This window comes from Pseudorasbora parva, chromosome 8, assembly GCF_024679245.1.
Source record: "Pseudorasbora parva isolate DD20220531a chromosome 8, ASM2467924v1, whole genome shotgun sequence".
NCBI classification, from domain to species: Eukaryota; Metazoa; Chordata; class Actinopteri; order Cypriniformes; family Gobionidae; genus Pseudorasbora; species Pseudorasbora parva.
Window position 1 is genome coordinate 19,788,656 of NC_090179.1, and position 15,069 is coordinate 19,803,724.

Sequence of the window (15,069 nt, forward strand, 5' to 3'; positions counted from 1 at the left end):
GCTACAACCAACCAAAGCAACGAAGGTGAAACAGAGCTTGTTGATAGATTAAACATTCGCCGTATCCGGTCGGCAAAACTTTGAACACATCTTCCCTTTTTAAGAAAGACTTCAGTGCCGTTCTTTGTTCTTTTCTTAGAGAAAACTTAACTCCAAGTCTTCCAGAGTCGTAGTCAGAGCTGATTCGAAAGACCGCCGTTCGCCAGTTTCTGTGTTTACTAGAAGCACGCAAACGCAACTCGGCCGTTGTCATTATGGCTCCGCCCACCGACTCTATACACGATGTGATTGGCCCAGCAAGAGTTAGGCGAATACAGCTCAGAAGGGTATTGAGAGTTGCTAGACGACACTCGCAGGCAGATTAAATTTGCTGCCGCTAGGGTGCGTCTAGATTTCTAGGCTAATCGATTGCAGCTTTAATGCATGCAATTCATTTTTTCAGTTTATTGTTTTGTTTTTGTTTTTTTCAGTAAAATATTTAACGCAATTTACACAGCATCTGTTTTTTCTATCATCCTTTGGCTAGTGTTACATTATATGATCACACTCTTATTTATGCAAATGCTTTTGAACCATTCAAGCGCGACAAGACAAAAGAGAATCGCACTGTTTGTGAATATCCGGTCTATGTGACACACACACACACAACACACAGAAAGACATGCGTCAGTATTCTATGTACAAACAGCAAACCATAAACGAGTTCTCCTTTGCACTTGAACAAACAATAACACATAATAATGCCAAAATGGCCGCTTTGTTGTATTCTTGTAAGATCCTTCTTAAATGAGTTACATAACATCTTAAATGAATGTAAAGAATTGGGTGGGGTGTGACAGCATATCCGCTAATATAGTGTGGGTTTTAAAGTGATGGCAGCCTAATAAACCAGTTGCTGTGATGTCTGTAATTAATGTTAATCCATGAACAAAGGTAAGAGAAAATTGTATCTTTAATAAGGATGAATCTATATTATAATTTATGCAGTTAAGAAAGGTGTTTGATAACTGTATTCAATTTCTGTATATTTCCTACCTGTTAGACAGGAAGGCAACAAGAAAATATGACATTTATTATAATGGGTTTATTTGGAGAATTTGAGATTGTTTTAAGGTCACTTAAATTAAAGTTTTACTCTACATTTTGAAATTGATATAGCTTTTAATTATACTGTAATGTTGAATGTCTATAATTAAATTTTTTTTTTTTCCTGTTTCATAGACACAGTAGCAGTATTAGTATCAGTGATATGGCCTTCATTCATAAAAGTGATTGTGAAACCAATGGATGTTGGGGGGGGGGGGGGGGGGGGGTGAAAAGCTGTTTCATCATACTGAGCTTTTTACACTGTTAAAGACTTGGATTCCCATCCTAAACATGGACAAAGTTTCAAAAAAATAAGTTGGACGTTTGATGGAGTGTTTCTGTGTCAAAAATACTCCTTCCGGTTTCTCACAAGTTTCAGAGAGTTTTTTTTTTTTCGAGTATGGGTCCGCTTGGCGTCAACGGGTCAGAATGTCCTTGTATGGGCCGTGTATGGGCGAAGCATGCGATGTATGGCGTGTGTTTAAATACATTTGTTTAGCTGACCACTATAGGTGTCTGTTTGTTCATTGTAAAACCACCCCAAGAAAAAAAATCTATAGGGGACGTTCACACAAAGCACATTCAAATGCGCTACTCCATTGTTTTTCTATGTAACGTTATACACTATTCTGACGTTATACACAACGTTATACACACTCTCCTGTTAAATTTATTTCAGCCTCTGGATATTATTCTGGATCATATATCTATTAGTTGAATCTGATTGATAGCCATGGTTTATTTAGGTTAGCGATTTCTTTTCCACGCTTGAGGATGTCACTGCTTTGTGCTAGCACGCGTCATTCTTTAGCTCCGCCCACACGATACGCCTCCATCTGCACGTTTCTTTTTCTTTTTTTTTCGGTACAGCCGATCTTTCTTTTATAAATTTAATCAAACTAAAGACTTTTGGAGATATGAAGGATGCAGTACTTCTCTATAGGTTCTCAAGACTGACATAAGATTGACTGAGTGTTTAACCAGTGTACAGGGAGTGCAGAATTATTAGGCAAATGAGTATTTTGACCACATCATCCTCGTTATGCATGTTGTCTTACTCCAAGCTGTATAGGCTGGAAAGCCTACTACCAATTAAGCATATTAGGTGATGTGCATCTCTGTAATGAGAAGGGGTGTGGTCTAATGACATCAACACCCTATATCTGGTGTGCATAATTATTAGGCAACTTCCTTTCCTTTGGCAAAATGGGTCAAAAGAAGGACTTGACAGGCTCAGAAAAGTCAAAAATAGTGAGATATATTGCAGAGGGATGCAGCAGTCTTAAAATAGCCAAGCTTCTGAAGCGTGATCATCGAACAATCAAGCGTTGCATTCAAAATAGTCAACAGGGTCGCAAGAAGCGTGTGGAAAAACCAAGACGCAAAATAACTGCCCGTGAACTGAGAAAAGTCAAGCGTGCAGCTGCCAAGATGCCACTTGCCACCAGTTTGGCCATATTTCAGAGCTGCAACATCACTGGAGTGCCCAAAAGCACAAGGTGTGCAATACTCAGAGACATGGCCAAGGTAAGAAAGGCAGAAAGTCAACCACCACTGAACAAGACACACAAGCTGAAACGTCAAGACTGGGCCAAGAAATATCTCAAGACTGATTTTTCTAAGGTTTTATGGACTGATGAAATGAGAGTGAGTTTTGATGGGCCAGATGGATGGGCCCGTGGCTGGATTGGTAAAGGGCAGAGAGCTCCAGTCCGACTCAGACGCCAGCAAGGTGGAGTACTGGTTTGGGCTGGTATCATCAAAGATGAGCTTGTGGGGCCTTTTCGGGTTGAGGATGGAGTCAAGCTCAACTCCCAGTCCTACTGCCAGTTTCTGGAAGACACCTTCTTCAAGCAGTGGTACAGGAAGAAGTCTGCATCCTTCAAGAAAAACATGATTTTCATGCAGGACAATGCTCCATCACACGCGTCCAAGTACTCCACAGCGTGGCTGGCAAGAAAGGGTATAAAAGAAGAAAATCTAATGATATGGCCTCCTTGTTCACCTGATCTGAACCCCATTGAGAACCTGTGGTCCATCATCAAATGTGCGATTTACAAGGAGGGAAAACAGTACACCTCTCTGAACAGTGTCTGGGAGGCTGTGGTTGCTGCTGCACGCAATGTTGATGGTGAACAGATCAAAACACTGACAGAATCCATGGATGGCAGGCTTTTGAGTGTCCTTGCAAAGAAAGGTGGCTATATTGGTCACTGATTTGTTTTTGTTTGGTTTTTGAATGTCAGAAATGTATATTTGTGAATGTTGAGATGTTATATTGGTTTCACTGGTAAAAATAAATAATTGAAATGGGTATAAATTTGTTTTTTGTTAAGTTGCCTAATAATTATGCAGAGTAATAGTCACCTGCACACACAGATATCCCCCTAAAATAGCTAAAACTAAAAACTAAAACTTCCAAAAATATTCAGCTTTGATATTAATGAGTTTTTTGTGTTGATTGAGAACATGGTTGTTGTTCAATAATAAAATTAATCCTCAAAAATACAACTTGCCTAATAATTCTGCACTCCCTGTATTTTTTATCAGTTCATCAGTTGGAGGAAGAAAAATCTGAAATTGATTTCAATGATATTGTTTCCCGGTGGTGTAGTGTTTGACTACTTTTCAACTTGGAAGGTGAGAAAATGATGACATAATTAAAAAAGTTTGGGTAAACTTTCCCTTGAACCTGTTCTATATCTAGGAAACAGATATTACCAGTATAATGATCAGTAAGTAACCCCCGCGCAACCTATCATGGCGATATCATGGCTATCAAAATCCAGTGTTCTGTATTTTGCGTACGTGAGTTTTTGTTGTAGGTGGCTATTGTAGATGGCTATAAAAAAAAAAAAAAAATGTGTACTGGGCTAATTAATTGAGACTTTTTTACAGCTCTTACAGGTTGTTGGCCTTGTTTGTTTCATTGCTTCTATTGCTCTCCCCTTTTTTGTAAGTCGCTTTGGATAAAAGCGTCTGCTAAAAGATTAAATGTAAATGTAAATGTAACCTCCCAGAGAACCCTAGCAAATCCTTGGAAACTACCTAGAACAGCCTAGCATCATAACCATGACTTTTGCTCAAGTAAGCAACACTCTTTTCTTCAGAGAATCCATTTTATTTTATTGTTGTTGTTGTTTGTTTTTTTTTATATTGAAAAAAGTTGTATTTTCAAATTGACAAGACAAAGGGACACACATTGTGACAATAAGCAGCATTCTGTGGAAGGGAAGGAATCCTGGGATTGTGGGGGTTAGTGTTCAGAACATGACGGGGACGAGGCGTTCTGAATTCTTTAAATCTTCAATTGTTTATTGTTGCAGAACAGACAGTTTACAGTGTGATGTGTAGGTGTTTAAGTATGGAGGACATACAATAGCAGTGGTCTATTTATACCTGGTGGATTCAGTCAACCGTGCTTAACCCTGTACTATTTAATCAGAGGGACAGATGAGGATGTTGATCATTTGAGAATTGGGCAATTTAAGTTCTTTCTCAAGAAATGTTGTGTAGGAGGAGGGTTTCCAGGGATCATGTGATGTTCATTACAGCCCTTATGAGGAGGCTAAAAGCATCTAAAGTGAAACAAAAGTTTCAGTAGTTTTGTCATTGTAATCTAAACAAATTTTGGGCATAGGAGACCTTGCTGTCATGACAACCTCTGGAACACAGTGTTCTATTCCGTTACAACATTTGGTTGTGGTTTACAAGTTTCCTTCCTCTTAATTTCAGAGAACTCTGCACACTGATGTATGTCACTCTCAAGTATTTTCAACATTAAAGGAGAATAGTGCAAACTAAAAGAGAAAATTCACAAATAAAATATATAATATCTGAACTGTTTCTTCTATAAAGTAAAGTGATTGAATGCAGAGCAAATTAGACTTTTGTTTAAGGCTGCTGCTTCACAAACATTGTTTATGAAGATACCAAAGCATGCAAAGTTTTCAGTATACATATTCAAAAGAAATCAGGATGTAACAGTGAATTATACATACAATTATTAAAGTAAAAAGACTGAAATAGTATTTTCTTGTAAAGCATCACAATAATGTGTTCAATATACAATAAACATGCACAATTTTACTTTTTTTTTTTTTATATATATATAATTGTTGTAATGTTTTACTTCATCGGAATGATACAAAACTTGATACAAGTTCCGGCACTTGGTATTTGAAACGCACACACAAATAATAAGCATGATTAAATGGCCAAACATGCCTGCAAAGGAAATAAATGGGATAATTGAAACTGGAAGCATTGGTCTGGTACTGCGTTCAAACAAAATCTTACTGAAGGCTTCTTTTCTGAGATATTAACCCTTACATTTGGACCTGTGTTGTCTTTAAAAAGAGACCAAACTTAAGATTTATGACTGATTAAGTTGAAAATGTTAATTTTTAGGTATCTGCTCAAAAAGTGAATAAATGGATTATAACTACTGCATAAATGTAATTTAGTACCATAAAGTCCCCTCAAAAGTGGAGACGTGTTCTCTCAAGTGACGAATCACACATGTTTGGCAATCCGATGGACGAGTCTGGGTTTAGCGTTGGCCAGGAGGACAAGGAGAACAGTACTTGCCTGACTTCATTTTCCCGAGTGTAAAGTTTGGTGAAGGGGGGTTATGGTGTTTTTTTGTGTTTGTGTCTTGACCCCTTAGCTTCAGCATACCAATAAATGTTTGGTCAATTTCATGCTCCCAACTTTGTGGGAACAGTTTGGGGATGGCTCCTTCCTGTTCCACTGGACTGTGCAGGACATTGACTGGCGTGACCTCAACGTAATAGAACACCTTTGGGAAGAGACTGCGAGCCAGGTCTTCTCATCCAACATCAGTGTCTGACCTCACAAATACACTTCTAGAAGAATGGTCAAAAATTCCAATAAACATACTCCTGAACATTGTGGGAAGCCTTCCCAGAAGAGTTGAAGCTGTTATAGCTGCAAAGGGCGGGCCAACTCCATATTAAACCCTACGGATTATTAAAGCTCATGTGCATGTAAAGGCAGGCGTCCCAAAACTTTTGGCAATTTAGTGTATTTAGATCCACCCACAACCATAAGATATAAAGATAAGACTCAGTAATACATAAAATAAAAATATGTACATAAATAATATGTTTAAACTGTGACCAAAACAACAAGGATACCAAGATTTAGCAAGTATGTTGTTGGTTTTTCATTGATGTAACAAAAATATATACATTAAAATATAAAATAATTCTCATTTGTCTATTGCAAATATATATATATATATATACAGACTTCATTTTGAATGGACAGACACAAAGAGCTGCTTAGGCAATGGGTTACAGTGCTGACACACAATGTGAGAGAGGCTGGCATTAACACAGTTTGAATTGCAGACAATAGCCGATGAGACGGGCATAAAAGAGGACTGGCAGATGTGGATGGAATGAGGGGCCTAAGCACCAGTGAGAACGACTGAGCGTGAGAGGAAGTTCAGCAAGGGCGTGGTCAATCATCTGCCCAACTTCCATTTTCTCTCTGTTACGAGGAACCGGCAGATGCTGCGCTCTGTTCAACTCTGATCGGATTTGTGATAAGCAAGATCAAAATGAGCATCAAGGTAAGTGAAATAAAAAGGGCGACTTATTTTAAGAGATTTTGAGCTTTGTTGAGTATTTCACATGGTAAGCATTACGGAAAGGGAGAGAAGTAGAGATACAGAGGACAACTGAATACTTTGGTGAAGGCACACGTGCTCCAAGCATGTGAGGTCACCGTGGACCAGCCTTTGCGTTTATCTGATCCATCGATCATGTAAGACCCAGAGGACGATCTGTCTTTAGAAACAGGTAAACACACTCACTCACCTGCAGTTACACAGCCACAGTTCAATACAGGCTCGCCCTCGCATATATCAAAGTGGCTACTTCTAATGAAAAAGGTCTTGGAGGCCACGGAATAAAATATTGGAATTTATGGAACAGGAACAAGTAAATGTGTAGTATATTATGAATGTTTGGAATAGTCTTAAAAGGTCAGGAAAGTCTGCTCTGTGTATTTCATGTACAAATGTCAGGGGTAATATTTCACCCCCAAATCAGAAGAAATACAATTATATTTAGCATGATTAGAATAAGGCATATTTTAGTATATGTAAAGTATTATAAGTATGGTATTGTTAGATTTATCATGAATTTATAGAGTCAGCTTATACAGTTGTGTTCAAGATTGCATTGTTTTAATAGTTAACGCCAGAATGTTAAAGCTGTTGCCCATCTGCAGACATTAATGGAAAGATCTGTTGAGACGTTGAATTATGTTCATACCACGCTTTCATGACTCGGCCATCTCTTCATTAACTGCTGTTATTGGAATGACTGGCTTGATCTAAACCTTCAACTCAATACTACTCAACTACAATAATTTTAATTAAATGTTTAGTGATAACATGGCAGCGGTTCACACTTTACAGGAAGTAAATAAAGTAAGTTAATCTTTAATCATCTTTAACATGTCAACAGTCATTATTTCTGTTAATTAAATGTATACCTTTACTGAGTCTGATACAATTAGACTATAAGGATTCTAAGGCTTCATGCTGGGTTGTGTTCTCCATGAGTCAATTTCAGCAGAACGTGTATAGGCCGCATTTCTGCCGGCTTAGGGGAAGCTGTTCCTATCATGCAGATCATTGCACAATTTGTTGTAATATTACCAAATCAGACCAGACAGCATGAAACTATTCAAACAAGATAACTTATATAGTGATAACTAGTATTTAAATGATTGCTAATGACATTTTTACGCTTCAAAAAATAAAACAAATCAGTTTTGGTTGTCACTGATTGTCTGTGGATTTTAATGATATAAGAGTGAGAGTGTATCTAGTAAAGTTACCGCTTTTCTAATGCTTTTATAATGCTTTTATAACGTTTTATAACATTTCTTCCTCAGATTATTAGAACAATTGACCCACTTTGTCAGCAAGATTAATGTAACCACATTTCCTGCATTTGAATCCACAGCTCAGTATCACTATACGTTTCGGCACTGGCACAACTTACCCCGAAGTAACATAGTTTCGACCACAGCTAAACTACCATTCAAAAGTTTCTTTTCTTTTTCTTTTCTTTTCTTTTTTTTTTCAATTTCAATGCATACAAAAGTGAAAACTAAAGACTTTAACCCCCCCCCCCCCCCCCCCCCCCAAAAAAAAAAAAATTCACATAATGTTGTTCTTTTGAACTTTCGATTATCAAAGAATCCTGAAAAAAGTATCATAAAAATATTTTCAACATTTATTATAATAATCATAAATGTTTCTTGAGCATCAAACCATCATATTATATATAAATAGATATTTCTGAAGGATCGTGTGACACGGAAGACTGGAGTAATGATGCTGAAAACTAACAGGAATTTGAAGAGCACATCAAAGGAATAAATTACATTTTAAAATGTTAAAATAGAAACCTTTTTAATTGAAATAATATTTCACAATATTACAGTTTTAACTTAATTTTTTTGAAAAAAAAGAAAAGAAAACAATTATTCAGTCTTATGCTCATCAGCCTTGGGGGTGAGCAGACTTTAAAACATATATCAACCCCAAAATTTGAACAATACTATACCATTTTAGGATTTAAAAATAAAATAAAAATAATAGTTAATAATAATAATAATTCATGGCTTATTTTAACAATTGCATGATATAATAATCTAACAGTTTCTCATGTGCATCCTTGTAATGGATCTTTACATGTATTACATTATATTAAAAGCCGTGAGTTTTGGCCAAGTCTAGCCTGTTCTCCACACCTACAGGATTTCTGTATTTTTTTTTTTTTTTTTTTTTTTTGTCCTGCAGTTGTTTGCGTATACTAATGGAGAGTTTGGTGACTGTAATTCTGGCCTGTCGTCTGATGTGTCATAATCCAGTGTTTGTTTTAAGAGCTTGCTCATGTCACTGTTGCTAAGTAACCCCTCCCATCAGAAACACTGGCAGCCTTCTATTGTTTGACTTTAATGGATCAAAAGGCACACATTTCTAAAAACAACCACATCTCAGAACTGATTGGCTAATGGTAACGTTGGAAAATGTCAAGACCTTTCATATCAAATGCTCTCATTACATGGGCAGAATGTTTACGGCAACATGAGAAGCGTAAAGCTTCATGAAACGCACACGGTTGCTCAATATTCAAAATTAAATCTAAAATGACCCTACATATACCGTTCAAAATCGTACTTTCTAATACAGCTTCAATGAGCAGATTTTGATCGAAATACAGTAAATTCAGAAAAATAGTGAAATATCATTACAATTTAAAATAGTTTTCTATTTGAATATGTCATTAATTCCTGTGATTTACAGTGCCTTGCGAAAATTTTCGGCCCCCTTGAACTTTGCGACCTTTTGCCACACTTCAGTCTTCAAACATAAAGATATGAAACTGTAATTTTTTGTGAAGAATCAACAACAAGTGGGACACAATCGTGAAGTGGAACGAAATGTATTGGTTATTTCAAACTTTTTTAACAAATCAACAACTGAGAAATTGGGCGTGCAAAATTATTCGGCCCCTTTACTTTCAGTGCAAACTCTCTCCAGAAGTTCAGTGAGGATCTCTGAATGATCCAATGTTGACCTAAATGACTAATGATGATAAATAGAATCCACCTGTGTGTAATCAAGTCTCAGTGTAAATGCACCTGCACTGTGATAGTCTCAGAGGTCTGTTTAAAGCGCAGAGAGCATCATGAAGAACAAGGAACACACCAGGCAGGTCCGAGATACTGTTATGGAGAAGTTTAAAGCCGGATTTGGATACAAAAAGATTTCCCAAGCTTTAAACATCCCAAGGAGCACTTTGCAAGCGATAATATTGAAATGAAAGGAGTATCAGATCACTGCAAATCTACCAAGACCAGGCCGTCCCTCTAAACTTTCAGCTCATACAAGGAGAAGACTGATCAGAGATGCAGCCAAGAGGCCCATGATCACTCTGGATGAACTGCAGAGATCTACAGCTGAGGTGGGAGACTTTATCCATAGGACAACAATCAGTCGTATACTGTACAAATCTGGCCTTTTTGGAAGAATGGCAAGATGAAAAAAGTGTCGTTTAAAGTTTGCCACAAACCACCTGGGAGACACACCAAACATGTGGAAGAAGGTGCTCTGGTCAGATGAAACCAAAATTGAACTTTTTGGCAACAATGCAAAACGTTGTTTGGCGTAAAAGCAACACAGCTCATCACCCTGAACATACCATCCCCACTGTCAAACATGGTGCTGGCAGCATCATGGTTTGGGCCTGCTTTTCTTCAGTAGGGACAGGGAAGAGGGTTCAAATTGACTGGAAGATGGATGGAGCCAAATACAGGACCATTCTGGAAGAAAACCTAATGGAGTCTGCAAAAGACCTGAGACTGGGACAGAGATTTGTCTTCCAACAAGACAATGATCCAAAACATAAAGCAAAATCTACAATGGAATGGTTCAAAAATAAACATATCCAGGTGTTAGAATGGCCAAGTCAAAGTCCAGACCTGAATCAAATCGAGAATCTGTGGAAAGAACTGGAAACTGCTGTTCACAAACGCTCTCCATCCAACCTCACTGAGCTCCAGCTGTTCTGCAAGGAGGAATGGGCAAAAATTTCATGTGCAAAACTGATAGAGACATACCCCAAACGATTTACAGCTGTAATCGCAGCAAAAGGTAGCACTACAAAGTATTAACTTAAGGGGGGCGAATAATTTTGCACGGCCAATTTTTCAGTTTTTGATTTGTTAAAAAAGTTTGAAATATCCAATAAATTCCGTTCCACTTCATGATTGTGTCCCACTTGTTGTTGATTCTTCACAAAAAATTAAAGTTTCATATCATTATGTTTGAAGCCTGAAATGTGGCAAAAGGTCGCAAAGTTCAAGGGGTCCGGATATTTTCGCAAGGCACTGTAATTCATTACTCCAGCCATTACTTCAGTGTCACATGATCCGTCAGAAATCAGTCTAATATACTGACATTTTTAACAAATATCAATAACCAATAATTAAGTCCTTCTCATGGCCGATACAGATACAGAGAACCAATAAATTCATATTTCTATATTATAATTTTCATATAATCTGCAGGTTGTTTACCCAGGAGAAGATATACTGATATGTTAGCTCGGGCCTAACTATAATGGCAAACATCAGTCCTGAATCTTCACATGTATGTGTGTGTGTGTGTGTGTGTGTGTGTGCGTGCGTGCGTGCGTGGGTGGGTGCGTGCGTGCGTGCGTGCGTGCGTGCGTGCGTGCGTGCGTGTGTGTGTGTGTAAGGCACCACAATGCTTTTTAACAGACCGAATTATGATTTTTCATGCATAACAAAGTTATTCAACCTTTACTTCATGAGGATGAGTAAGGAATATAGATTTTAGTTCACATGTTATTCAAATACATAAATAATATGGATTGACATTTGTCAACCTCGAGAAAATAAAAATAAAAATAAAGTGCATCCTCAAAAGTGGGGCAGGGGTGGGCAATTCCAGTGCTGGAAGGACACTGCCCTGCAGAGTTTAGCTCCAACCTGATCAAACTCACATGCCTGTTGCCTTAGTAGGGCTGAAGACATTGATTAGCTGGCTATGGAAGCTCGTTTCCGGCACTAAATAAAAAAAATAAAGAGTATTTGCAACTTTTTATTTTAGAATTCTGACTTTTTTCCCTCACATTTGCGAGTTGTAAAGTCAGAATTCTGAGATATAAACTCGAAATTCCATGATATGAAGTCAGAATTCTGAGTTGCAATTGTGTGATATAAAAACAATTTTTACTTTATTGCTCAGTCAGAATTCTGACTTTATATCACACAATTGCGAGTTTATATCTCAAAATTGTGACTTTATAACTCGCAATAGTGAGAAAAAAGTAAGAATTGTGCCTTTACAACTTGCAAAAGTCGCAATTACTCTTTTTACCGTTTTATTACTTACCGTTTTATTTAGTGGCTTTCATAGCTGGTTCAAGTGTGTTTGATTAGGGTTTTGAGCAAAACTGGCCCTCCAGGACTGGAACTGCCAACCCCTGGCATAGGGCATAGTTAAGATGTCTCTGAAATTATATAGTTTAACATAAAATCAATAAATAATAATAAACTTAAAATTATTTCCAATTGGCTCAACATGTCTTTCACTCCACCAAATTGTTTCACTTGTCTCTGTTTAGTGTTTATTGTCTTTTCTATTTGTTATGTGAGGGAATTAGAGAGAGATTATTCCTGATAAAAGAAGAATTTTTTTTTTTCCATTACTTTGTTGTTTATGGCTGTTTGTGATCAAACATGTTTCTCATTTAAAAAAAGCCATATTATGGAAGTAAAATGGTTTGCAATGGGCATTTCACATTGCTTTACATGTGCAATAGGATAGAGAACAAAATGCTTAAATAACAGCTGAACTTTTTGAGAAAGTCTTAATAAATCTCACCTAATTTTTATATATATATTTTTATAAAGTATAACCTGTTTGTGATTATCTGTGTTTTCTCTCTTTCAGATCGTGTTGCGAGCAGTGTCCTTTTTTCTATTGCTCGTCTTCAGAAGTAAGTTATCACTATTCTAAATCCTCTCTCTTTTTCTCTTTTACACCTCTCTCTCTCTCTCTCTCTCTCTCTCTCTCTCTCTCTCTCTCTCTCTCTCTCTCTCTCTCTCTCTCAAACACATCTTTTATTACGTTACACGTAGGCTATACACTATAAACATTCGTCAACATAATCTGATAAACGCCTATTTTTAATAAAATCCTACATTACCAAAAAAACACAAATGACCAGCGGGTCTAATATGTAGGACTTTTTAGATGAATACATCCGATAAAAGATTGATTATAGTCTTTCTGCAATAATCACAGTGTTTGCCAGTAGAATTGCTCAGTCTCATGTGGCCATTCATCTTGTGAAGGGATTCATTGGAAAAACTGTGCGTAGCCGGAAAATGCATACAAAAATGCTGCGACTTATCTCTGCTAGACCACAATTAGTCCTTGTTCTGTGGCAGGGTCTGAGAGGCCTGCCTTCATTACAAACCACTGCACTCTACATCACCACACTGTTATTATGCCAGACTCAGAATACATTTGCATTCATCTGCAGCATGTGTAATAGTGAACTCTGAAGCCAGCCACGATCATTGTGCTGAATGTGTTCTTCAAACACACATAAGTCATAATGGTGTCAGAAAGAGAGTGTTGGTTATGCTCTATAAAAATTTGTCAGAGCGTCTTGTAAAAATCTGCGATATTCATCTTCAGCCTGAATGAGATTTTATCTGTGTAATAAATTCTATGTTGAATCAAATATAAAAAAAAAATTCTAATGATATTTTTTTGTAACGTCTATTTGATTGTTCTTATTTTGGGGGGAATTTCTCAGGCCAATTTGATTTGTGATTAATTTGTTATTAACTAGATTGATCGCCACATTGTTCAATTAATAAGATTAAAAGTCGATTGATTATTTGATATTAATTGATATAATCAAGCGATTTTGTATATATATATATATATATATATATATATATATATATATATATATATATGTACTCTCCAAATTAATGTAGAAATATCTTAAAGACAGTTTATTTTTAATATTTGTTGTAATGCCCTTTTTTTTTGAATGAAGGCCAGTATCACTGATACTAATACTAGGGTGCTTTCACACCTGCCTCATTTAGTTCGGTTGAATCGTACTAGAGTTTGTTTCCCTTTTTGGTGCGGTTCGTTTGGTCAGGTGTGAAAGCAGCAATCGCACTCGGGTGCGCACCAAAAGCGGACCAAACAAGCGTACCGAGACCTCCTTGAAGAGCTGATCTCGGTACGCTTTCAAACGAACCCTGGAGCGGTTCGTTTTTGGTGAGAACGTGATCCGACCTCGAACAGAACCAACTGCAAAAGTACTGATCATTTTTGGACTTTACCATGCCGTAGTTAGCTGCGCTGACATTGTGTGCATTACATTATTACCTGGTAGATCATTGGCAATATTTTCGGAAGATGAGCATGTCAAAAGTTAATAATTAATGCACGCCTCCTCTTGAAGTGACGAGCGATGAGCGCTCGCCGTCTGCATTAGAACGTTGTTTTCACGTTGCATCCGCGCTTCATTATAGAAAAGTATTGTTTGCATACTGTGGTAAATACACACAATGTAGTAGATTATGGCCAGGGATAAAACCAGCCCGCACAGTCGTCTCTTCATAGTATTATTATAGTTTGCTGGCTTTGCCTCTTCTGTTGGAATTTTCCCGACACGTAAATTCTGACCAATTGAAAAGCAGTTTAGGAAATACGCTATGGCCAATGAGTGATGTGGATGTTGTCACATGCCTGCGTTTTGGTTTGTTTCAACTGGTTCGGACCAAAGCAATCAGTTTGGTGTGAAAAGGAACCAAAAAAGCTGAAAAATGCAACAATGTATAATTGTTTGCCCTTGTGTTGTGTATGAAAGTACGACTCTTACTTGTGCTTGCTTTAATTCTTTATTGCCTATTTTTAATGCTAGCTAAAATATGATATAAAAATGGATACTGTGTTAATTGTGTTAACTGAACAAATTAATTGTATGTGTTAACGTGCAAATTTTGACAGCACCCTCATATATATACACTCACCTTAAGGATTATTATGAACACCTGTTTAATTTCTCATTAATGCAGTTATCTAATCAACCAATCACATGGCAGTTGCTTCAATGCATTTAGGGGTGTGGTCCTGGTCAAGACAATCTCCTGAACTCCAAACTGAATGTCAGAATGTGAAAGTAAGGTGATTTAAGCAATTTTGAGCACGGGATGGTTGTTGGTGCCAGACGGGTCGGTCTAAGTATTTCACAATCTGCTCAGTTACTGGGATTTTCACGCACAACCATTTCTAGGGTTTACAAAGAATGGTGTGAAAAGGGAAAAACATTCAGCATGCGGCAGTCCTGTGGGTGAAAATGCCTTGTTGATGCT

General features: G+C 37.3%; 1 protein-coding gene across 3 annotated transcripts in view; it reads left to right on the plus strand.

The window, feature by feature from the left end:
- fxyd5 (FXYD domain containing ion transport regulator 5) overlaps positions 1 to 15,069 on the plus strand; it is a 51,584-nt gene that overhangs the window by 19,371 nt on the left and 17,144 nt on the right. For all 3 annotated transcript variants that reach the window (XM_067450294.1, XM_067450291.1, XM_067450293.1), the window contains 2 exons: positions 6,462 to 6,685; positions 12,617 to 12,662. In XM_067450294.1, coding sequence (XP_067306395.1) covers positions 6,674 to 6,685; positions 12,617 to 12,662 — 58 coding nt within the window. In that variant the 5' untranslated portion in view covers positions 6,462 to 6,673. The remainder of the gene's footprint in view (positions 1 to 6,461; positions 6,686 to 12,616; positions 12,663 to 15,069) is intronic.